This window comes from Pteropus vampyrus, unplaced genomic scaffold, assembly GCF_000151845.1.
Source record: "Pteropus vampyrus isolate Shadow unplaced genomic scaffold, Pvam_2.0 Scaffold195, whole genome shotgun sequence".
Classification (NCBI taxonomy): domain Eukaryota; kingdom Metazoa; phylum Chordata; class Mammalia; order Chiroptera; family Pteropodidae; genus Pteropus; species Pteropus vampyrus.
The window spans coordinates 2,775,664-2,798,381 of NW_011888976.1; the positions used below are offsets into that span (position 1 = coordinate 2,775,664).

Consider the following 22,718-nt stretch of genomic DNA (forward strand, 5'->3'; position numbering starts at 1 on the left):
AATGGGGATATCTAATAGAGCGAACAACAAATGAAATTTATTAAGTAATGATTGTTTTGTAATGGTTCCTGGAGCAGTGCGTTCATAGTCATTTTGAGGCCCATACTAGCTATAAGTGCACCAGAATAGTTCCTGACTGATTATCAATGCTTGCCATGGCACAGGAGGGAAAAATGAAGGCACACATGCCCAGTGTTTGCCATCCACAAAGATAGTTACTGAGGGTCCTTCCAACAAAAACACTAAACACAATAGTTAATGATACTAACACTAGCAAATATAACAGTCTTTCAGTTTCCATCATTTTACATTAACTTTAGAACTTTGTAATATCACCACAGACAATTAGTTTTCCATAAGAGAGCTCCTCCTTTAAAATATCTTTTGAGGGATGTCCTAATTTATCACAGGACTGAAAGAACCATTATATATACATATGGTCCTAACATAAAAAAAATGTGGAGGTTCAGAATATGATCATTACATAAAGGAATCTGATAAATTTTTACATTTTATTTTCCAATAACTGACAGTGGGGCCATTTTATTTGTTAACAACTATTAAAATCTTAAAGAACCATTGTCATGCTTTGAGAAATGCCAAACTAAGACTCACATATATGAAATGGAGTAAGAGTATATTTCAGGGTGACTCATTTCTTTTTTGACTCAGCATGGGCCTGAAATTATGACATTGAGAACTAAGCAACCCTCCTCATCGTTTGAAATGAGGACACAAGGAAGAACTCTTTGGGTGAAGTTTGTTATCAACCATAAATGAAATTTCAATTGAAAGTTACTAAGATAAGTCATAATAATAAACAAATGATAGTTCCAGCTGTGACCTCAATGCAGTGGTTAATCATCATAAAGTAATGATGATTAAAAGGAAGAAAGAATTATTTGTTTTACTTAGAGCAGAGGAGAAATAATAATGAACATGTTTGATAATTTCATGGAGAAAATCTAAAATCTTATCTCAATAGCTAACCACATTTAGACAAGAGCAGCTTTGCTATATCCGTTAAATATTCATTCAAAATTAGAAAGAGTCCACCGGGTAATCCAGTGCTTCTTAAATTTTAGTATGCATCTGAGTGACACATAGCCTTATTAAAAATGCAGAGTTCCTAAATGCACTGAGATTTTGATTATCAGGTGTGGGTTGAGGCCCAGGATACCACACTTTTACAACACATTGAGAAACACTAATGTAAACCATGTGATAATGTTAGAAATGACAAAGTACTGTGGGAACCCTCAGAACCCTCAACGTAAATAATCATTCTAACCCTAGCTGATTTTTGGCAAAATGTCAAAAAAATTGCATTGACTTTTATATTAGTTGGAGCCAACTAATGCTTTAACATGTAGATCAAAAAATATGTAAATATTCAAATATGTAGGAGTTTGTTTCCTGCTCATACAGGAGTTTATTTTTTACTAATGTAAACAGTTCAAGTAGGGTCAAATTAACATGGTCTCTTCTCCCACAGAATCATTTTGAGACCCAGTATGGTGAAGCCTTGGCCATATTCAACTTATGGCTTCTAACATCACTTGGATGTTGATAGCTAGCTGGTAGAAGAGGAGAGAGCCTAGAGACTCATGAATAGTATTATAGACTGAATTGTGTACCAACCCCCCAATTCATGTTAAACCTCTAATTGCCAGTACCTCAGAATATGGCCATATATGGAGATAGGGCCTCTAAGATGGTTATTAAGTTAAAACGAGGTCCTTAGGCTGGACCCTAATCCAATATGACTGGTGTCTTTATAAGAATTTTAGATGCACAAAGAGAAATTAGGTGTGCATGTGCACAGAGAAAAGACCATGTGAAGACACAGCAAGAAACCAAACCCGCCAACATCTTGAACTTGGACTTCCAGCCTCCAGAACTGCAGAAAAATAAATTTGTTATTTAAAGCACCTAGTCTGTGGTATTTTGTCGTGGCAGCCCTAGCAAACTAATATTTTCACATTGTTTTCACTCATACTTTATTAATTAGAAGTCAGTCACATGGCTCCCTAAGTGCAGTGGAGTCTGGAAAATGCAATCTTGCTACATGTCAGGAAGAAGATAAAATGAGTTTAGTAAATAGTGTCTGCCATACTTTTTGCCTCATTTTTTGTATTTGGACTACACCTCTCTGGATCTTGATTCCAGTAGACCCGATTATCAGCTCCCTTCTCTAGACCTATTAAAGCTCTTCCTTTGGTGGAAGGTGAAAGGATGGGCACCAGCAAAGAAAAAGGAAAGAATTATCCGAAGAATGAAGGACAGCTTCTAGCTCATATAGCTCGAACTTGTCCTACCTAAAGCATTCAGTACATGGTTGATGGAAGTGAGGAAAGGCAGGAAGATGAGAGTAAGGTTGGTAGAACTTAGTAGTGATGAGTACTAAGAGTAGTAACCATTTACTTTGTCGAAAACCCAAAATGGAGAGATTGTTTTAATAGTCCATTAGCTGCAACACTGTGAAGTAAGGTGAGTTTTTTCCAATTTTTATTTTAAGGCTAACATACATAAAAAAAGAACACCAACTCTAAGTGTACAGCTTGAGGAATTTTACACAAACTTAACATAATGAAACCAGCATCGAGATCATGAAATACAAGATTATCCTTGCAGCAGCTATAGCCTTTTACATTCTTCCAGTCACTACACTCCCAAGGGAAAACCCGATCCAGAATTTTTAACCCACTGTTTAGTTTTACCTATTGAACTTTACATAAATGGAATCATATAGTATGTACTGCTTCATGTCTGTTACTTCGACTCAACATGCTTATGAGATTCATTCATATTGTATATATTCAGTTTATTACTTTATTCGTTCTTATTGTATAATATTCACATGACTATATCACAATTCATTTAGGCTTTTTCCAGTTTGAGACAATAACAAATAGTGCTGCTATGTGTAATATGTTTCCTGTGTGAGCATATTTGTATATTGTTCTTGAGAGTAGAATTGCTGTGTCATATACATGTATATTTTCTGCTGTAGTAGATATTGCAAAACAATTTTCTGAAGTGGTTGTACCAAAAGAGTTTATTTTTATTCCATGTCCCGCTCTTCCCTCTCTGTCTCACTCTAAGAATAGTCTTCCTGCTACATCTCTGTGGACCTCTCGGTGATCCTCAAGACCAGAAGCTGTCAGACGAGCCTGTGGGAAGCTATATATAGATCTGCCATGTGCTGATTGTCATGCCAACATTTGTCTATTTCTCTCATTCACTTGGACCTTTTTAACTTTAAATAAAATCAATTCCAAAGTAGTTATGAAGTTGACAGAAACTCGGTTACCAGAAACTCAGAGCAAAGACACTTAAGCCAGAAAGGGGATTAGTTGGACCTCATAAATGAGAAAAACTGGAGAGATGCAATACTCAAATACAGTCTTCAGGGCCCTGTCCTTCTACGTGGACCTCCATTATCTTCTTCTCTCCTATTATGGGTGGGTTTTTTCCATGCAGTGGATAATAACAGCCTCAAATTCCCTCCACCTCTTGTTGGGCCCCATTGAATTTCAGATAAACCTCTGAACCAGTCATTTGCTGTGGGGGTGAGGAGGAAGAAGAGAAGGGGTATGCACTGTGGGCCCAGACTGGGTAAAATGCCCATCCTGGGGCAGGAAGGAGTAAGACACATGCTTGAGATATTCACCAGGACAACAGTGCATTTGCCAGTGTGAAGGATACTAGGCCATCAAAGACAAGAGCCATTCGTTACGAAGGCTGCCTTTGCTACTTCTTGGAGGATATTGGCATTTTCAAAGAGTATTGCATGTGGTCCACCTTGAAGGATGAGAATTTAAGGCCCCTGGGGCAGGTGAACTCTTTGGGGTCATTTCAGATCATTCAGATGGGTGACTGCCCATGACCAGCTTTTTTATGAGGCCAGCCCAATTACAATGGGCATAAAATGTCTCATTAAAGTGGACCCAGTTTTGGTCTGCTAACCCAGCACAAAGAGGCCAAGAGATTCCTTCATGCCTTTTAAAATGGAAATGAAAGAAACTACACAGTATCTGACCTCATGAGTTTAGCCAAGACGATACTGGCAAAGCCATTATCTGATTAGTGAATGAAGGGGTGGCAGAAGGGGTTAGCCATGAAGATTCTGGACAGCACGATGGCTGTTAACAATTCCTACAAATCAAGAACAGTCTGGCTGGTGATAGAGCCGATGGTGAGGATGGGAAAAACAATTAAACAGGCTCACTGAGAGGGGCTCTCAGCCCCTACTTACATTGCCATGCAGTTCATAGTAAGGCAGGTTAATTTATCTAAAGGGGTGTAATAGGTCTTAGTCCTAATGTAATAACTTGAAGATTATGTTGTAACGGCATAGATTTTAGGAACAGGCCCCACATGTTAGTTGATTTTAAATTCTTCAAGGAATAAGTAATGATCTTAAAAGAAATTATTTTGAATAACTATTACCATGCCAAGTTCAAAATCTCCTGAGGACTATACTATGCCAAGTTCAAATCTTAGGGCATTTTAGAAAAGATGGCTAAAATGAACTCTTGCTTAGCTTTATAGGAAGCCAATAGAATAAATGTCCAGCTTTTTAATGAAACCAGTGAAACAAAGTGGACTTTCACAGTGGAAATATCCTTAACACCTCTTAGAAAAAGAAAATGTTTGAAGTTTTAAGTGAGACCCTAAAAAACATCAAAGGAAAGAGCATTTTCAAACCGCTTACATATGCACGCTGGCAGCAAAGTGAAAGCATCCTAGTGCACATATTTCTCTCTGTCCTGTCCTTGCTAGCTGTGTGATTTGGGGCAAGATCCTATACTTCTCTAAGCCCCAGTTGATAGTATCGACTTCAAAGGATAGTGAAATATTCTCCATCATCAGATAGTTTCCTTAAACTGCTTTGCACAGTGCAGGGCACATGGAAGCTTTCAATACATATTAGTTGTTATTAGGTTTGTAGATTCAAAGCTGTTCATAATTTCATCATGAGGATTGAATGATGGTCCCTGAAGAAAAACAGCATGCACATGGGGTCAGCTCTCACTATGACCATCAGCCTCATCAAGAAACAATGGTTAGATTTCTATTAGTTCTGGAGCTCTCTCAAGTTTTATTCATCCTTTAGGAAACATTACTGCCGATCTTCTGTTTCAGTCTGAGACATTCATCCTAGCAATAGGTTAATATGTAATTATGCTGTTAAAATGTGCTTCAATAAAGATGACAGAGTACTGTTGGTCAATCAGCAAGGGAATGGGTCAGTGGAATTTGGCTCAGCATCACTTGTCCCCATCACATTTAGAGATTCTTTAAGCTAATTGCCATGTATTGAATTGAATGCCCACAACTCAAACACTCAGAATTAGCTCCTTCCTAGGCCACAGAGGCCGGGGAGCCCGGGTCCATTTTAGTGTTCAGATTTCAATGTGGGGAGTATTTTTGGCAGTCTCATTGAACACCTGCTCTTGTAATTAAATGAGAAATAAGCATCTGGAGGTGGGACAGGGTTTCTCTTCAACATTCCTCAGTATAATCCCACTGGTTGGTTAATGTGACTTTCCCCCTCCCTCCTAGGAGGATTCATTTTCAGAAGACAAACTAATTTACAAGGATTCCTTTTCTCCCTTTTCTTCATTCCCTCTAGTAACAAGAGCTTTGTTCATTCTATTTCCTTCTTTCTTGCTCTCTCCCATGTTCTCTTCCCCTCATTAGGTAGGCAGCCAGGGAAATTTCTAGATTATAAACAATTTATCTGACATTTCTGCCAAGAAGGCTCTCTCCCTCTTTCTTACCTTGGTGCCTAGAAGAGTGGCTGGACCACAACACTCACTAACTGTTCCCTGAGTTGTTAAATGGATAAATGGATAAACAAATGAATGAATAAATGATCTTATGTCCTGCAGAGTAAATCCAAAACTACTGACACCATAAGCACTCAGTGTTATTATTAAAATTTTGAATATTGTAACTTTAAGTATGTGAATTCACATGAGATGGTTTATGTGAAAACACTTTAAGTGTAAAGTTCATTGCAAAGTTAATAGAGACTTAAATTGCTTTTCTTGATCTATAAAAAGTTAATTCTGTAATTCTCTTGCTTTTTAAAAAAATTACACAATGTCATCAACCCAGAGCTTTAACTTCCTTATGCCCCAGAGAACCCACCTGTGGTCCTTGTTCCTTGATACTGTAGCTCCACACTCTTTAAGGACTTGAAGGACCAGAGAGCTCCTCAACCCACCCGCCATGCAGCGCACCACTTCTAATCCAATTTTCACACCCCACACTTATCTTCAGTGCCTAGCATACCATTTCATGGAGCTAGATAATCAGACAGCCGTCAGCAATGGAGTATTCTGCTCAACCTGGTCCGGAACCGTCACCACCTCACGGGCACAATTATCCACTTGCGCCCCCTCAATGTGAGGTGGAAATTGCTAATTACACCTGCAAGAGCCTAATTGGGAACTCAGTCCATTGAATGCAGCAGAAATGCACCTGCAAATAATTAACTGCAGACACCCAAATTGTGTCCACAAGAAAGGAAATGAAGTCCAAGCTGAGACTCCAGGCTCTCTGAAAAGGCTCATGTTTTCCAGGTTTGCAGTTGGACCCTTTCAATGTTCAAAGCGGGCAGAGAAGGAGCTTTCTGTGCATGCACAGCCGCGGAATTTGGTGCAGCGTTCCAGAGCGGCACGTGTCTTTGCAGTCCTAATATCATCATTATCCAATAGATGCTATCCCACAAGTGGGAAAACAAAAATGAGCTCCAGAACCTTGCCTTTCTGTTCTCTCTGTGTGTGGTAGAGAATTTCCACTCACCACATGTCCCTCTATTATATCTATATGGTATCTGCCAAAATAAATATTGTAGTCCCTTTATTTTTAGTTGGTATTGCACAGGTCCTTCTCAGATTAAACAGTCAGAGGTCAGGAAAGTTGAGATGAACCATAGTTTTAAAACCATTGTACTGCATGGAGTTATTTATATAGAGGTTTTTCATATATAGACTTGATTAAAAGCTGAGAATATTTGCTCAGCAGAGAGGGGAAAAACCATCATTATCTGATTTTACATGGAATTCAGTGGCTGCATCAAACCTGGGCCTGCATCTGGTTAAGACATACTTGGCACTGGCTTGTCACAAGTAGAGGTTTTGCCATGTCAAGGGGATCTTTCACTCAAAGCAGCGACCCATATTGAACTGAACAAACACATGAGTTTTTAATTGAGAACAATAGTTTAACAAACCACTTCCCAGGACTATCGAAAGAAAAGTATGTGCCCATGGCAGTTCTGGCACCAAAAGATGTTTATTTGAATGCATTTACTTCAAACCATAGCCTCAAATGCTCAGGAGAGGAGGACCATTAAAAACTAATGCAGAAAGTTGAATTTCTGTGGGGTGACCCACATTAGCTGGCACGAATGCCAACTCAAAGCATACTCGGGTCTCTGCAAAAACCAATCCCTCCCCATGTGCCCAAGTGGACACAGGGACACTTATGGACTTGCAGAGATGAGTTATGTGCATTAACTTTGAAACGTGTTACATTAGAAAATGTAAACCTATTATTTCTTTTCTAAATCCATTAGTAGTTTCTTTGCTGACTTCTTGCCAGTGAATCTGTGTAATGAGTTTTGAGGCACTTTAATAAGAAGTATTTTAATAATTTTTGAACACCAGGTGCTGTGCTGTTTTAGCTGCCTTGTTATACTTAACACACATAGCAGCCCTCTGAGATTGGTGATCTTGATGTCTCCATCTTGCAGATGAGGAGAACGAGGCCTAGATGACTAGGTCACCTGCTAAGTAGACGGGCTGGCAAGTACAGTAGCCAGCCAGGGTTTCCTCCTGGATCCATCCAAGCCAAAGATCAGCTTCTGTGTTTCTGTCTTTTTCTTTGAAAGAAGAAAGATTATTATACTGTTGTACTGTGTGTTTTACAGAAAAGTTACAGTGTAATAGCATTTGACAATTGGTCAATATTTAATCCAGAAAGAAACTTATGTTGACAGCATTCATCTGGGCTTAAAAGTTGATAGCACTGTTTTTTAACTCTGATTTTTAGGGTTTATTTACTCTTTCAATGTCCAGCCCTATGCTGGTAAGATGAAAGGCACTTCGCCATGCTTTCTTTCCTGCAAGAGACCAGGTTGCTTCAGCTGTGATGCCTCAGTGATAAATATGGAGCTTGGCACACAGAGTGTGCATTTCATGAACGTCACTGTAATGAATTTAAATATACAGGGTATGGGCTTCTTCAAGAGCAGCTCTGGAAGGCTGTGGCAGTTTTCCCAAAAGAAAAGAAGAATTCCACTCAACAGTCCCATCGTGCAGATTTTAAATCTTACTTATGATCCTCTAGAAGTATGGTGCCCTGTGAAAGGTGGTGAGAAGCAGTCAGATGGCTGGCTCAGAAGGTCAACAAGGAGAGGCCAAGTCTGGGGTTTTATTCATTTAGAAAACTCTAAGGCAGTTCTTGTGACTTAGCTGGAGTTGCCATGTCCTCATCATCTGGAGGTTTGTCATTAATAACAAAGAACTGGAAAATAATAAGATGATAACAGTGATGATGAGACTAACATTTACTGAGGGCCGGTTATGTTCCAGGCTGAGTGCAAAGCTCTTTATGTGCATGATTTCTTTTGATCCTCACAACCCATGAGCAGATACCATATAATGGTTCACTTGACAGATGGGGAAACTGAGCCTCAGAGAACTTAATTGCTTTGCTCCACAAGCCACTTGGCTAGTAAATGATGGAATCAAGTAGATGAACTCAAAAGTTCTTTTGGCTTCCAAACCCAAGGAATAGTGCTTCAGTCAAGGTTTAGGAATAGTTGACTTTTTTCTAAATATATGAGAGTAGACTCAAAGTTATTCTTATAACAACAAAAGTCTCTTATTCATAAACTGAAGTGCTTTCTTGAATGAAAGGGGTGAGGTTAGATTTGATAAGCTAAGGACTGCCCGTTCCTTGGGTGAGCTCCCAGGAGTGTTCATTTGTGGATTCTCCGGCACAGATCAGGGCTGGCATGATACAGATGGCTGCTCACCTTACTGCTGAAAAGGCTGAGTCATTTGGTACCTGACACTGTGCATGTTTGAGTGTGAAACACTAAAAAGTGGGAAATGTTTGAAGCAGGGACTGGAGTAGCAAATCAGACCTGGATTCAAATCTTAGCTCTTTGAGACCTTAGTAAGGCAAGTGAACTAATCTCTTGGAGCCTTACTTTCCTCATCTATAACATGTGGATAATCATAGCAGAAGATAATTATGAGTATTAACTGAATGATGCCTAGCCCAGGATCTAAAAAATAGCACAAATGTATTGTGCGTGGGTGGAAACTGTGTGGAAACCTCTCATGTCCTACAAACCTTATTTTTGAGAAGTAGGACTTGAAGTATTTGGTGCCAAGTGATGTATGAGACTTTAGATCTGATATAAATATTCTGAAGAATCCTGCCATATCTGAGAATCAGTTTCTCATCCAGGAATTTCTCTGCAGTGCCACACATGCTAGATACTAGAAAATGTTTTCAAGTCCATTTCACTGTTTATATAAGGAATTTGCACTTGGCTACCTCTGCTTGCCCATGGCAACTTAATAGACATCTTTCCTAGGCCTACTGTGCTTGCTCAAGTTACCATTTTCAGATACAATATGTTCTGTAGAACAATCCAATTTATTCTTGCTATAAAAAGCTCCTTGTTTTGTAACCATGGCCTTTTGTCTGAGGAAAAAGAAGATTTGAATTGTCTTGAAATAATGGAAGTATGTGGGAAGTGAGACTGTATCTGACCAGAGATGCACTCATGCCCCTGCCGAAAAACCAGTTCCTCTGTGGGTCTTCCACATTCTCAGGATGTCCCCAGATACTAGGTTTCACTCCTCTTCTTTGGATTTATTATCATCATTACTTGTGAACAAGAATCACTCTTTGTATTTATAAAGTGGCTTTCATTTGAGGAGCCGAAAGTAGCTAAAGATATGCATGATGGTATGGAGAAAGACCATGTAGAGCAAGCATAGTCTTGATAGGGCTCACACCTGTACAAAGCTGTGTCACTGATAAAGGCTCACTTGCAGAAGGGCTCAGGTCAGACAAGTCTTGCCAGCAACTGTAGTAGAGAGTAGGGAGGAAGATGAATGAGATAGTAGGAAGATATAGTAGACAGACTAGGAAAGCCTCTCCCATTAGTACTATACTAAATTCCTCCATTTGAGGTTTACAGTTGAGAATGTTAAACGTTTCCCATTCTCTGTAAGTCATCTTTTAAATGCATAGTCTCTAATACCTTCCAAGGAATTAATTTATATCAGATTGCTTTCCTCTCCTATAGGGGAGACTGCAAAGAAGGAAATACAGAAAGAGCTAGAGAGTTAATGTCGCCAGGAGCAGGCCCCCACATTGACAGGTGAGAATAGGTGGATCTGTACCCTCCCTGGCTTTCTACCCTCAGAGAGGACAACAGGCAAGTTCTATAGGTTTCCCAAAGGTCCCCAGTGGGACTTAGTCTCCATTCCCCCCAGTGGAAACCGGCTCAGGTAATGTATTTTGTATTGACTTGCTTCCCTTCATTGGCTCACTTCCTTATTTCCTTATAAGTTTTTGGAGAGATTGATCATCTCTCCAGTTGAAAACTGAGTCAAACTGTGCTGCTTCTGGAGAAAATCTCTGTATTAATTTTCTATTGTTACCATAACAAAGTGCCACAAACATAGCAGCTGAAAACATCACACCTTTATTATCTCACAGTTTCTATAGGTTAGAATTCTGGCATGCGTAGTTGGATTCTCTGTTCAGGGTCTCACCAGGCTAAAATCAAGATATCAATTGGGGCTTCAGTTCCTACCTGGGGCTCAGTCTTCTCCTCCAAGCTCATTGAGTTTTGGCAGTATTAAATTCCTTTGCATGCTTTTCTCATGGCCAGCAATGGCAGGTCGAGTTGTAAACTTTAAGCCAGCAATGGCAGGTCAAGTCTTATATTTTAAATCTCTCTGACTTCCTCTGCCACATCTCTCTGACTTTTCTGACTTTCTTTTCTGCTTTTAAGGACCTAAATGTTTACACTGAGTCTATCACAATATTTAGGATAGTCTATTTTATGGTCAGCTCATCAGTGACATTAATTACATCTGCAAAGTCTTTTTTACCAGATAGTATAACATATTCATGGTGTGACACCAGGGAACAAAGGTTATGGGAGCCAAAATTGTGCCTACTATATCCCACTAAGAAAGCAGGTATCTAAACAAATATTCAAGTGAATATCTCCATCATATTTGAACCCTGATTGGAGCTTGGACTATTTGTTAGATTATTTGTTCATGTCGCAGAGACATGACACAGAGCAAATAAACAGTATTTAGACAAATAGTTGTTCAACAGACATTACTGGTAAGTATTCTATGTTAGACCCAGTTGTGGTATTTGAAGAATCTGCCTCCAGGAGCTCATAATTTAGTGACAAAGACAGACTAAACAGGAGATTAGAACAGAATGGACCTTCCCAATGAGATGGGATGGGTAGCTCCTTTTGAAAGAATCAAGAACACTGAGGAGTTAAGGAAGGCTTCTGGAACTAAAGGATGAGAAGGACTTAATCAGGAAAAGGGGCAAAGGGCAGAGCGACCCTCTTGGCAAATACCACATCTATTTTAGATGATGTCCGTTGAGTTCTAGCATATACTGTATTTGTGAGTTTGATGGGGAGAGGAGGGCCAGAAAAAATGCTCTCATGTGGAACATGGAGAAAAATGAGTAGAGCTATATACATTCATCCAGCTTCATGTAGGCTTGTAAGTAACTCATATTTACCAGCTTATATATATCTTACAACTTGCCATCTGCTATGTAACTACTTTAATAGAAAGATTGACCACATAAGCCAATTTTTCTATTTTCTTAGTTATTTCATGCCCTAGCTATAGATTTCAAAGGTTTTCTTTACATGAGCCTGGCTACTGTAGGTTTAAATTGAAAGGGAAGAGTAGAGAATCTGATTCATGCTTTAAAACACAAACATAAAGTAAAATGCAGCATAGCTCTTCAGAGTTGGTAGCAGGAAATCTTTATTTGAGCCTATATCTCTGGCAATTTGCAAGTTTGAATTGTCATGGTTTTCTTACCTGCAAGATGTGCATACTATTACTAGTTTTGGGTACATCGCAGGGTTGTTAAGAGAAATCAAAAGGAAAAAATTAACTTGAAGTGATCTTGAGAATTTGATTATGCATATCAATGGACATTTTTCTAACATATCTTCCTGAATTTTAGGACACTTGAATAATCAGATTCCTGGAAAAGGCATTTGATTGGGATGCCAGAGATAACTCTTTTATTTTGGTTTCTATTCTGTTTATCTACAATTTGCTCGTGCTGATGCATTTGCAAAGATGTTCATAAAACACTTTCATCTAACTCTCAAAAACTCATATCTTATCCCATCCCTGGAATCTTTTCTTGGTCTTGTGAATCCTGTTCCCGCCTCTTACATGCTTTGAAGTGGGTTTTGTAGCATTCACAGTAGCCAAGAGGGTTACATGAGAAGAAGTGGAAAAGTGTGTGCTGCCTAAGGCTAGGACAGCGGTTGACTAAACGAGCAAATGTGGCTTTGATGGAGGGACTCAAATTTAATAGGGGAAATAATTTTGAAGGAATGATAAAAATTTGGCATTTATAATAAGACCAGTTCTTTGAAGGTGTTGTAGCAAGTTTTTATTTTCTCTTATGTAACTATTTACACATGCTGAATGTTTCTGTGTTCCATAAGTTTTAGTTTCTCATTTGTTAAGAAAAATGGTCAGTGCAAAGCAAAAGGCTAGCATTGAGAGCTGGCCACCTAGTCAGACAGTTCTAGGTGCCCCGGTGCCCTTTCAGCTCAGTGCAAGGCTGTATCAAAGAACCTTCTTGAGCTGTTGAGATTCTGCAAGGGGCATCAACATCAGGGACTTGTGTTTGGGAAGCAGCGTAGAGTAGTGGAAAGAGCACAGAACCGAGGAATGAGTCAACTTGAGCTATGTTCCTGGTTCTGCAAACATCTAAGCTAGAACTCGTGATGACGAGTTCTCCATCTATACTCTCCAGGACAGTAGCCACTAGCTCTCTGTGGCTACTGAACACTTGAAATGTGGCTAGTGCAACTGTGAAACTGAATTTTAAATTTTAATTTAAACTTAAATAGCTGAATGTGTCTAGTAGAAACTGTAGCAGGCAGTGCAAATAACCATTATAGCCTAAGAAGGTTGTGGCGTAGCGATTTAGAAGATTGTAGCTCTGGAGTTAAACTGCCTTGGTGCAGATTCTGACACTTGGTTGCCATAGGGCCTTGGCAAGGTACTTATTTTGTCTATGCCTTAGTTTTCTAATCAGTTAAGTGGGGGTCAAGAAAGTACCCCCATTGGACTGTTATAAGAATTTAAATGAGAAACTGGAAGGTGCTTCACAAAGTGCCTAGCAGTCATTCATTTTTTTTAATGGACTTTGTTATAGAATTAGTTTAACTGTGATACTCAATTCATCACATGCTATGATTATAGGTTCATGCAAACACACACACACGCACACGCACATGCACACGCACACGCACACGCACTAACTTATCACTTAGACCAAGGATCAAATCACTAATTATAACTTTACGTCTATATCAGTTTTCCCCCTTCCTAACCTGTGATCTTGCCTTAATATGTACCCAGGACTCTGGATTTTGTGTTTACTATTGCCATCCTTTTTATAAAATAGTCAGTCACATATATATGACTACTTAAACTGTGTGTAATTTGGATTTGTTTGTTTAACATTAAAAAAGGATAGCATACTGTATTCGGTCTTAGGGACCTGCTTTCTCCTACCCAGTATGGTATTGCTCTGCACCATTTATATTATTCTGTACAGCTTTAGTTTATTAATTTTGCTGCTGCGTGATATTTTATTGTGTGAGCAGACTATAATTTTTCATTATCCTGTCAATAGCCTTTGAGGCTACTTCCAGTTTTTTATCCTAAAAATAGGGCTTGAAGTAAACATTCTCATATTTGTCTCTTCGCATACATGTACAAGAATTTCTCTTGGTTATGTGCTTAGGAGTGTGGTCATTGAATTATAGAGCATGTGATAGATTCTCAGTTGTCTTCAGGTCAGTGCACCATTTAATACTCCCCATAGCTGTGCGTGAGATCCTGCGGAATCTCACATAGCAGCCAACATGTGGTATGATACAACTTCTTAATTTTGCCAGTTGAAATAATATGACATGGTTTCTTATTTTCCTGATTTGAGGTTGAACATCTATTCATTGTACATTTCCATTTCTGTGAAGTACCTGTTCATAGCTTTTGCTCACTTTTTCTATCAAGATGTTTAGGAAATCTTTATGTATTCTCGATACTAATACTTTGTCAGTTAAAGGTATTTCAAATGATATTAAATAATTTTACAAATACTTGCTTTGTGTCTGGCATGTGCACTGACTCACAAATTTTGGTAATTCTTATCTTCCTCCTCATTATTATTATTCTAATTCTCATTCTTATTTATATTCACCTTACAATTGCTTTTTGGCTTCTCTGAATCTGTTTCCTAATATACATAAGAAGTTTAGAAGAAGTAGGCAAGGAAAAAAATATAGGATTTTTTCATTTCGAAAAGTATTTGCCTGTAATATACAGTTAGGAAGATGAGGCCTAAAACCAAGACAGACTGGAGCAGTATCCCCTGATGATAAAGACATCTCTTATATATTTATAACAAAGAGTATGGTTTTCATTTTCTTAAAATGCACCATATCAATAGCTATAACCATTGGTCAGAAGACCAGGTGGTAAAGAGTCACTTTCTGTCCCCATAGTTGAAGTAGCCTATGGGGTTAATATTGCTCAGTAGGGTTTAAAGAAAGGAATGACAGGATTTTGACCACTAGGGATGCATATCTGAAGATGTAGATAAAGCAGATATCAAAATACATAGCCTAGGTGGTGTGGGGTAGGGGGCAGGGATGCAGAGAGGAGGTACAGAGGAAATATAGTTTACTAAGTCATTAGGAACAGGAACATCCTGAATCACATTGACAATGTCCATGCGAGTCTGGGTGGGGGAAAAAAAGGTGAAGAGAAGAGAATAAAGGAAGGATGATGAGATAGAAAAGGGAGTGAGCCCTGAGACTAGAGAAGTAAGCTAGATAATATGATATGCCTATGATAAGATGTAAGCTAGAGCCCTCTCTTTTGGTCTCACCCATTGGCCCACATTGCCCCCTCTAATCATTCCAGCTTCATGAATCTGTCTCTTGAAGTCTGTCTTCACACAGAGGGCACAGCATACCATCCCATCCTTGTCTTTGCTTCCTATGTTGATTTCATGAGGCCAAATAAATGGTGAGCTCCTAAAGCAAGGATGCCCACCAGGGATGATAACAAGCACTACATTGTCTAGAGTGAATCCTTTCTACTGGGCTCTGAACCTTATGTTTTACAAGTTTTGCATTCCTTTTCATCCTCACCACAACTCCAGAAGGTATCAATTTTATTTCCATTTTATGGGTAAAGAAAACAGAATTTAGAGAGATAAAGGAGCCTATAGGTATTTGGACCTTGATATTTGATGAAGGTGGTACCACAAAGCAGTGGAGAGAGGACAGCCAGCCATTTTATAATAATTGAGAAAATAGGATACCTATATTAAAAAAAAAAAACCAAAAAAAAAACTGGTTTCTTACTTGGCTCCATATACAAAAATGCTTTTCAGCTGTATTAAAATCCCAAATGAGAAAGACAAAACATTAAAGCTAACAGCAGATAATTTATAACAAGTTTTTGAGACCTAAGAATAGAGAAAGTCTTCTTAATCAAAATCTAAAAAGTGCAAACCATGTCATGAAAAAATTAAATAATTTTATTTCATAACAATCAAGGATTTTTTTCCAAGGAAGGACACCATGGGCAGAGTCTACAAATAGATGATGAATTGAAAGAAGATATTTACAATATCGAAAACTGACAAGGAACTAATATCTAGGATATATAGGGAACATCTGCAGATCACCAAGCAATAGACAGATAACTCAGCAGAAAAAAGATAAAGGTTATGAAGAGACAGTTCTCAGAAGAAGAAATACAAACGATGAAGTCTATTCAAAGGGCTCAAACTTGCAAGTATTTAGAGAAACACAAATTAAACAACAGTGAGATATCACTACATACTCATTAGATTGGCCAAAATTGGAAAGGTGAGAGTTGGCAGAGATGTATGAAGTCTCCTGCATGGCTGATAGGAGTTTAAATGGGTGTAACCTTTTGGAGAACAATCTATGGCAGCACTGAGTCAAATTATCTGCATACTTATTTCAGGGTTCTCAACTGGGATCTACTTTGGCCAACGGGGGCCATTTGATAATGTATGGAGACATATTTGCCTATCACATCTGGGGGCAGGAGTAATGCTATTCACATCTAGTGGATAAAGAGTTGCTACTAAATATCCTGCAACGCACAGGACAGCACCCTACAACTAAGATCGTTTGGCCTCTTTGTCGGTGATCCAGCAACCTCACTTGGTACAAACTCAGGAAAAATCCTCCCACAGAACCACCAGAGGCCTGAATGAGGATGCTTATTGCAGCATTGTTGGTGTAATGGACAATTAGAAGCAATATAGGGTCCTATCACTTTGTAAAATGCAGTCAATGGGCGCATATGATAGACTGTGATGATAAGCAACAGATTAGACACATTATATAGCAACGTGGGTAGATTTAAAATACATCCCACTAAATGAAAATGTAAGATCTAGATTGAGATCTATTGAATGATATTATTTTTCTAAATTAATTGATACATAATCATGTAATGGCACTACTCACAGGAACATGGTTCAAACATATTAGGGTGGGTTGCCTATGAAGTAGAGTTGGGGGGTCCTCAGAGCTGAGTTATTGGTGTTTCTACACACCTCTAGTGGTAGAAGAAACAGAATAAAGTCTTAAGGTTTCACCTCCTAACAAGTGGCCGTATTTTCAAAGATAAGACTACATAAATGGCCCGATGATGGGAAGGTTGCATATGATAGGGAATATTCAAAGTGGCCAGTCCTTACCCTGGCCATCAGGAATGGAAGAATCTTTTCTGAGCTCATAGTCAGAAACTGCAGGGATACATGCAAGCCGATAAAGTGAGGGAGAGCTGGATAGATCAGATTTCAGGAGGAAGTAACCAAAAACTCTAGTGTGGTCCTCAAGGCCCTGTATGTTCTGCCTCTGCCCACTTCCCCAACCTTGCCTCCACTTACTGCCCTCCTTGCTCATTAGGCTACAGCCACACTGACCCTATTTCAGTTCCTAGATTGTTCCACATTCTTTCCTAGGGTTTGCATATGTCATTTCCTATGCAGAGTATCCTCCCTTCACCACTTCCAAGTAGATATTTCCTACTGCTTTTTTTTTGACTGCCTTATTGATCTGCTTCATCGCACTGCCCACCGCTTATAATTGGGTGCCTTGTTGGTTGCCTTTTTCATCAGATATTAGCAGTGATTATGTCTTGTTCATCCTCTATTGAACCATCAGGATCTGGACTCCACAGTATTTGGCACATCATAGAGACTCAATATTTGTTTGATGGAACTATTTATATGTTATTATTAATTCTTTCAAGTATCATAGTAGTGGATTATTTGGGTTTCCTTCTTGTATTATGCTTTTACTCATTGATCCAGCAAGTGTTTATTGAAGCCCACCCCATGTGGGGAAGCACTTTGCTAGTTGCTGAAGATCTTGAATAATAACAGTAAGGTGGCCCCTTTGCAGAGCTTTAGGTTTCAGGTAAAGAACAGGCAATTATGATGCATGAGGGAAAGTAGTATTTGTGGTGAGAAAAGAACTCTTTAGTAGCTGATGAATGAGGCACATAACCCAGGCTTTGGGGGTTACATGTAGGGAAGGGGTCCTGGAAGAAGTGTGGTGACATCAAAGCTGATTTCTGGAAGATGAGGTTAGGTAGGTAGACAAAGGGGAAGGAGCTAGACTAGTGTCCCAGGCAATGGGAACAGCACAGGCAAAGACTGTGAGGCAGGAAGTCGAGCTTTTGGTTTTAACAGAACTCCATTTAAGTGAGGTTCAGGTAACACAAACCAATTCTATAAGCAAAGAAGAAGAGCAGAAAACATGAATTCTGGCCCCATTTTCCTTTCTTAATTACTGTGGGTGAATCATTTTACTTCCTTCAACTCCAGTTTGTATCATGTATGAAATAGGAAGAAACTAATGCCTGCCTTCTTTTCTCAAAAGACATTATGAAAGCCACTTTAGGAATTGAACATAAAAGCTCTATGAAAGAAAATGTCTTTAATGTCAAGGTTGTGTACAGGATTCATTAAGAAGAGATATGATTGATATGGCAAATACGATCTAAAAAGTTCAAGTAATATTAAATTGATCTAGCATCTGTGCTGTCAATCTGGGAACCACTAGCCACGTGTGGTTATTTAAATTAATATTAAAGAAAATTAAAAGTAGTTCTTCAGTTGCCCTTGTCACATTTCAAATACTCAGTAACCACATGTGGTTAGTGGCTACTGTATCAGACAATACAGCTATAGAACATTTCTATATCACAGAATTGTATTGAATAGCTGTGAACAATACTCAGTGCAGGGGTTGTAGGCTTCTAAAGAGTGAAAATGTTAATATTCTTTTGTGTGACTATTCTTTTTAGGAATTTAGCCTATGGAAACAATTGGACAGATACATAGAGATCTAGGTACATGGATGTCCACATCTATTAAAGAATCATTTATGAAAGGAGACATTCTAATTGTCCAATAGTGGGGATTGATTAAATAAATAATGGTGTGTTGTACACATACTTACATGTTTATACACACTCATAATAAAATATCATATAGCCATTAAAAGGGACCATACAGATATGCATTTATTTCATTAAAAGATATTCTGCATATATCACTGAGTGAAAAAAGTCGGAGTAATATGTATACTGTATATTCACTTTAAAATGTATATGTCTGTATGTTGTGTTTGTAGAAAAGAGGGGAGGGGAAAAAATTGCATGAGAGAAACACAAAGAATTACTTGGAGGGATATTTACAAGTGTCTGAAAATTCTTTAGTTGATGAAATCATAGTTTGTTGTTTCTCTTTTTCCTTTTAAGTTTCTTTTTTCTAGGATATGAATTGTGTGTATAACCAAACAAAAAAGAAGAAAGCAAAAATGTGCATGCATGTCAGACTATAAAAATGCATGTATGAACAGAAGACTATTAAGACAGATTTTTGAAACGTACAGTAGTCGCCTGATGATTTGCAGACATGAAAGTGAGATACACATATATTGTGAGGAGATGGATTTGTCTCCTTAAAATCTTGTCATCATGGATTATTCAGAAAAACATCTTTGCTCTTTCTGTAGAAACCTTCCCAGTCCCTCTGACACTAGGCTTGAGAACTAGCAGAACTGTTTTCTACCTGAGATGCCCTCAATAGTAACATATTTGGCATATCTGAAAATGTGTTGAAAAGGTTTGGAGGTGTATTTCCCCTGCAGTTTCGGGGATCAAAAATTTGGCCAGCAGTTGTTCCAGCTGCTTCCTTACCGCAAAACTCCTGTGATTTGAGGCATGGATGCCAGTCGACTTGTAGGAAAGCTCAGTGGGGACTTATACTTTGGTTGTGTTGATAGACAAATGGTCTTGGTGTGAGCTCCCAGATACTGGATTGTGATCCCAGAACTTCACAGTCAACCATATCTTTCTGAATACCAGGCTGGAGAATTTAACTTTTATACATATTTGCACTAAACACTGTAAAAGATATGGCTTAAGTGTAAATCAACATCATGGTACCTATTTGTAAATATTTTCATGTCCCAGTTCTGTCTTTTCAAAGAAGTGATGGCTTATTGAATTTTGGAGACTCCTCGAGTATCTGTGCCACTCTGAAAAACAGGGGATAACTGCTCCCAAGACATACAACTCCATGATGAATGACAGCCTGGTCCAGGGAGGGGCCCTGCTGTGTGGAGCTACGTTGGAATGTTTATCTTCCTACATTTATGACATGATGTGAGATGCTTTGGAAAACAGAGAAAAACCTATGCAAAGATACAGGGAAATTGAGAACAGAAAAGTGAATTTCGCTCATGACACCCCGTTAACATCTCAGTTTAGAAGTCCTCCTTTCCTATCTCATTTCCAAAAGCCACAGAATTCAGTAGGAAAAAAAAAAAAGGCTGTATTGAGGGATGCAGATGACATTATTTGAAAGGAATGTATAAATGTCTCAATTACTCATACCATTTTTCTCTAGAAAACTGAATAAATTTAAGAAATCAGTCACGATTCCAGAAATAACTCCGAAGTTTCATAGGAGTTTATGATTCAATCTGTGGATCCTTTCCATAGAGAAAACAAAGGGAAAATGGGCAGTAGAGTTGTATTTTCTGCCCCAATTTCAAACAAACAAATATCAAAATCCACAGTTTTTTTTACCCTAACCCACATATGTGTATTATTTATAACTTAGTTTTGTGACCTTGAGAGGTTAACCCCCCCTGGACCTCAGTATTCTCACCAGTGAAATGGGAAAATTAGACTAAACTGGATACTTTTTAAATTACTTCCAGCTCAAACATCTTGGCAGTGGTACCCAACTCAACTTTCTCCCATGTCTCAGGCTGGTTTAACTCTGTTATGTCATGGTTTAGAAATTATTTAGAATTGGCAGTGGTTAATTTCTGATGAAGATTGGGTTGCGTAAAATGTGGTTGCATATGTAAATGAATTATGAATATAAAAAGGGTTATGATAATTTTATTTCAAAGTCTTTTGAAAAGGAGTCTTCCTAGGACACTTTCACCTTCCCACTTCCCCAGCAAAAACAGCTGTAGAGCAAGCCAGAAATAATGAACACCACCAATGAGCTTGGTCTAGAGGCCCACAAGAAATTTAGCCTCTTATAAAGTTACCGAACATCTTCCAGCCAGCATGGACTGCAGACCACAAGCACCCAAAGTTTGTTTGCTATTTCATTGCTTTTTCATGCTCTCTTTACTATGATTGAAGACACCAGACATTTACTTAGAGGAGGGTTTCAAAGAGGACACAAACAGGTACTCAGCAGCCTGAATTAGATAATTCATTAAGTTTTCTGTAAACCATGAAGTTTTAAATGATGGTGCTTCCCTCAGCTGGATGGGGAATGAGTGCTGGGAGTCTAACTCTGGATACCTTATTGCTAAAGCATGAGTTGCCTTTAGCCTAACGACAGCCTTACTTCCAAAGTGTTTAGAGGTCATTTCATCAGAAGATGCTATTATAGGTACACAGTTATTAGGTTTCTAGGACAGTCTAAATAAACCCAAAGAATCCCAAGAGACTCATGTGTTAGTTAGGGTAAGGCTATGCTCTTGGGCTTAAAGAATTTATATGTTTATCTCTTACATAACAGTTCTAAGGTGAGAGGGGTTCAGGTTGATAGTGAAGTCCTGTTGCATGCCATCTGTCATGAATCCAGGTTTCTTCCATCTTATTGCTCCTTCATCCTCTACACAGGAGTCAACAAACTATGGCCTCAAGGCCAAATTTGGTCTTCTGCTTCTTTTCATAAAGTTTTATTGGAAGACACCTATGCCCACTGATCGCATATTGTAGATACTTTAGTGTTATAACAGAGGAGTTGAATAATTGTGGCAGAGATCAAATGACCCACAAAGCTGGACGTATTTACTATCTGACCCTTTAAAGAAACATTTTTCCTACACAGCCCTAGTTACTTCTGGACCATATCCCTTTTTAGCAGTCAGAAAAGAACAAAAATAAGTCATTGAGAAATCGAGTTCTTTGACCTAAAGCCAACACTCAGAAATCTACACATCACTTATTCTCACATTATATTGGCAAGAACTTAGTCTCATTTCTAACTATAAGGGAGGCTATGAAATGTCTTTTCAGGCAGCCAAGTACCTAGGAAGGAGAGAACACAGTTTGGTAAACAGTTAGCAGTTTCCATATTAAAGAGATCCCTACTGAAAAAAAAAAAATAGAATCCATTATAACATTATAAACATAGTGGACCTTGTTAGGACATTTAGAATAATTTCCATTATGGAATGCTTACATCACACAAGGGACTATAACAAGAATTTCACATTCGTTATCTCGTTTAATCTACTGCTCTTCGCCTAAGTAAACACTCATCATCTTTCATGTGTCCCATTCATTGGATGGCCGATAAAAAAGCATAGGTGACTGCTGATGTTTTTCGGGATTGGTTTTACAAATATTTTGCTGTAGAAGCTGAAAATTATATGAAGGAAAAAATGTCTTCTTTTTAAAACACTTTTACTTTTAGGAAATGTACCTGGTCATCCACACAATTTAGAACATCCAAATATAAAAGTTGTATATTTGCTACCAAATACAGCTTCCTTAATCCAACCTTTAGATCAAGGCATTATTTCCGTCTTTAACATTAATTATATTAAATGGAGTTTTAATGATATTTTTAATAAACTTGAAGATAATGAATCACAGTTACAAAAGTCTGGAATAAATACACAATTTTAAGTTGTATAAAGAATATTGCTTTAGCTTTGAGTGCTATAAAACTGTCAATTTTAAATGCTTGCTGGAAAGCTATATGGCCAGAAGTGGTTGTACCAGGGAATATGGTTCCACCAACTGGAGCGGGATTAACTGGCATTA

General features: G+C 38.4%; 1 protein-coding gene across 19 annotated transcripts in view; it reads left to right on the forward strand.

Annotated features, from left to right (window-relative positions):
* Positions 1-22,718, forward strand: part of ERC2 (ELKS/RAB6-interacting/CAST family member 2) — a 941,255-nt gene that overhangs the window by 629,281 nt on the left and 289,256 nt on the right. Inside the window, exon 14 of one of the 19 annotated variants that reach the window (XM_023537631.1) lies at positions 3,106-3,582. The exons of 17 other annotated variants lie outside the window; for them this stretch is intronic. In XM_023537631.1, the coding sequence (XP_023393399.1) occupies positions 3,106-3,193 (88 nt within the window). In that variant the 3' untranslated portion in view covers positions 3,194-3,582. Of the gene's footprint in view, positions 1-3,105; positions 3,583-22,718 lie in introns of those variants that run through there. One more of the 19 variants, XM_023537633.1, reaches the window with a different exon arrangement.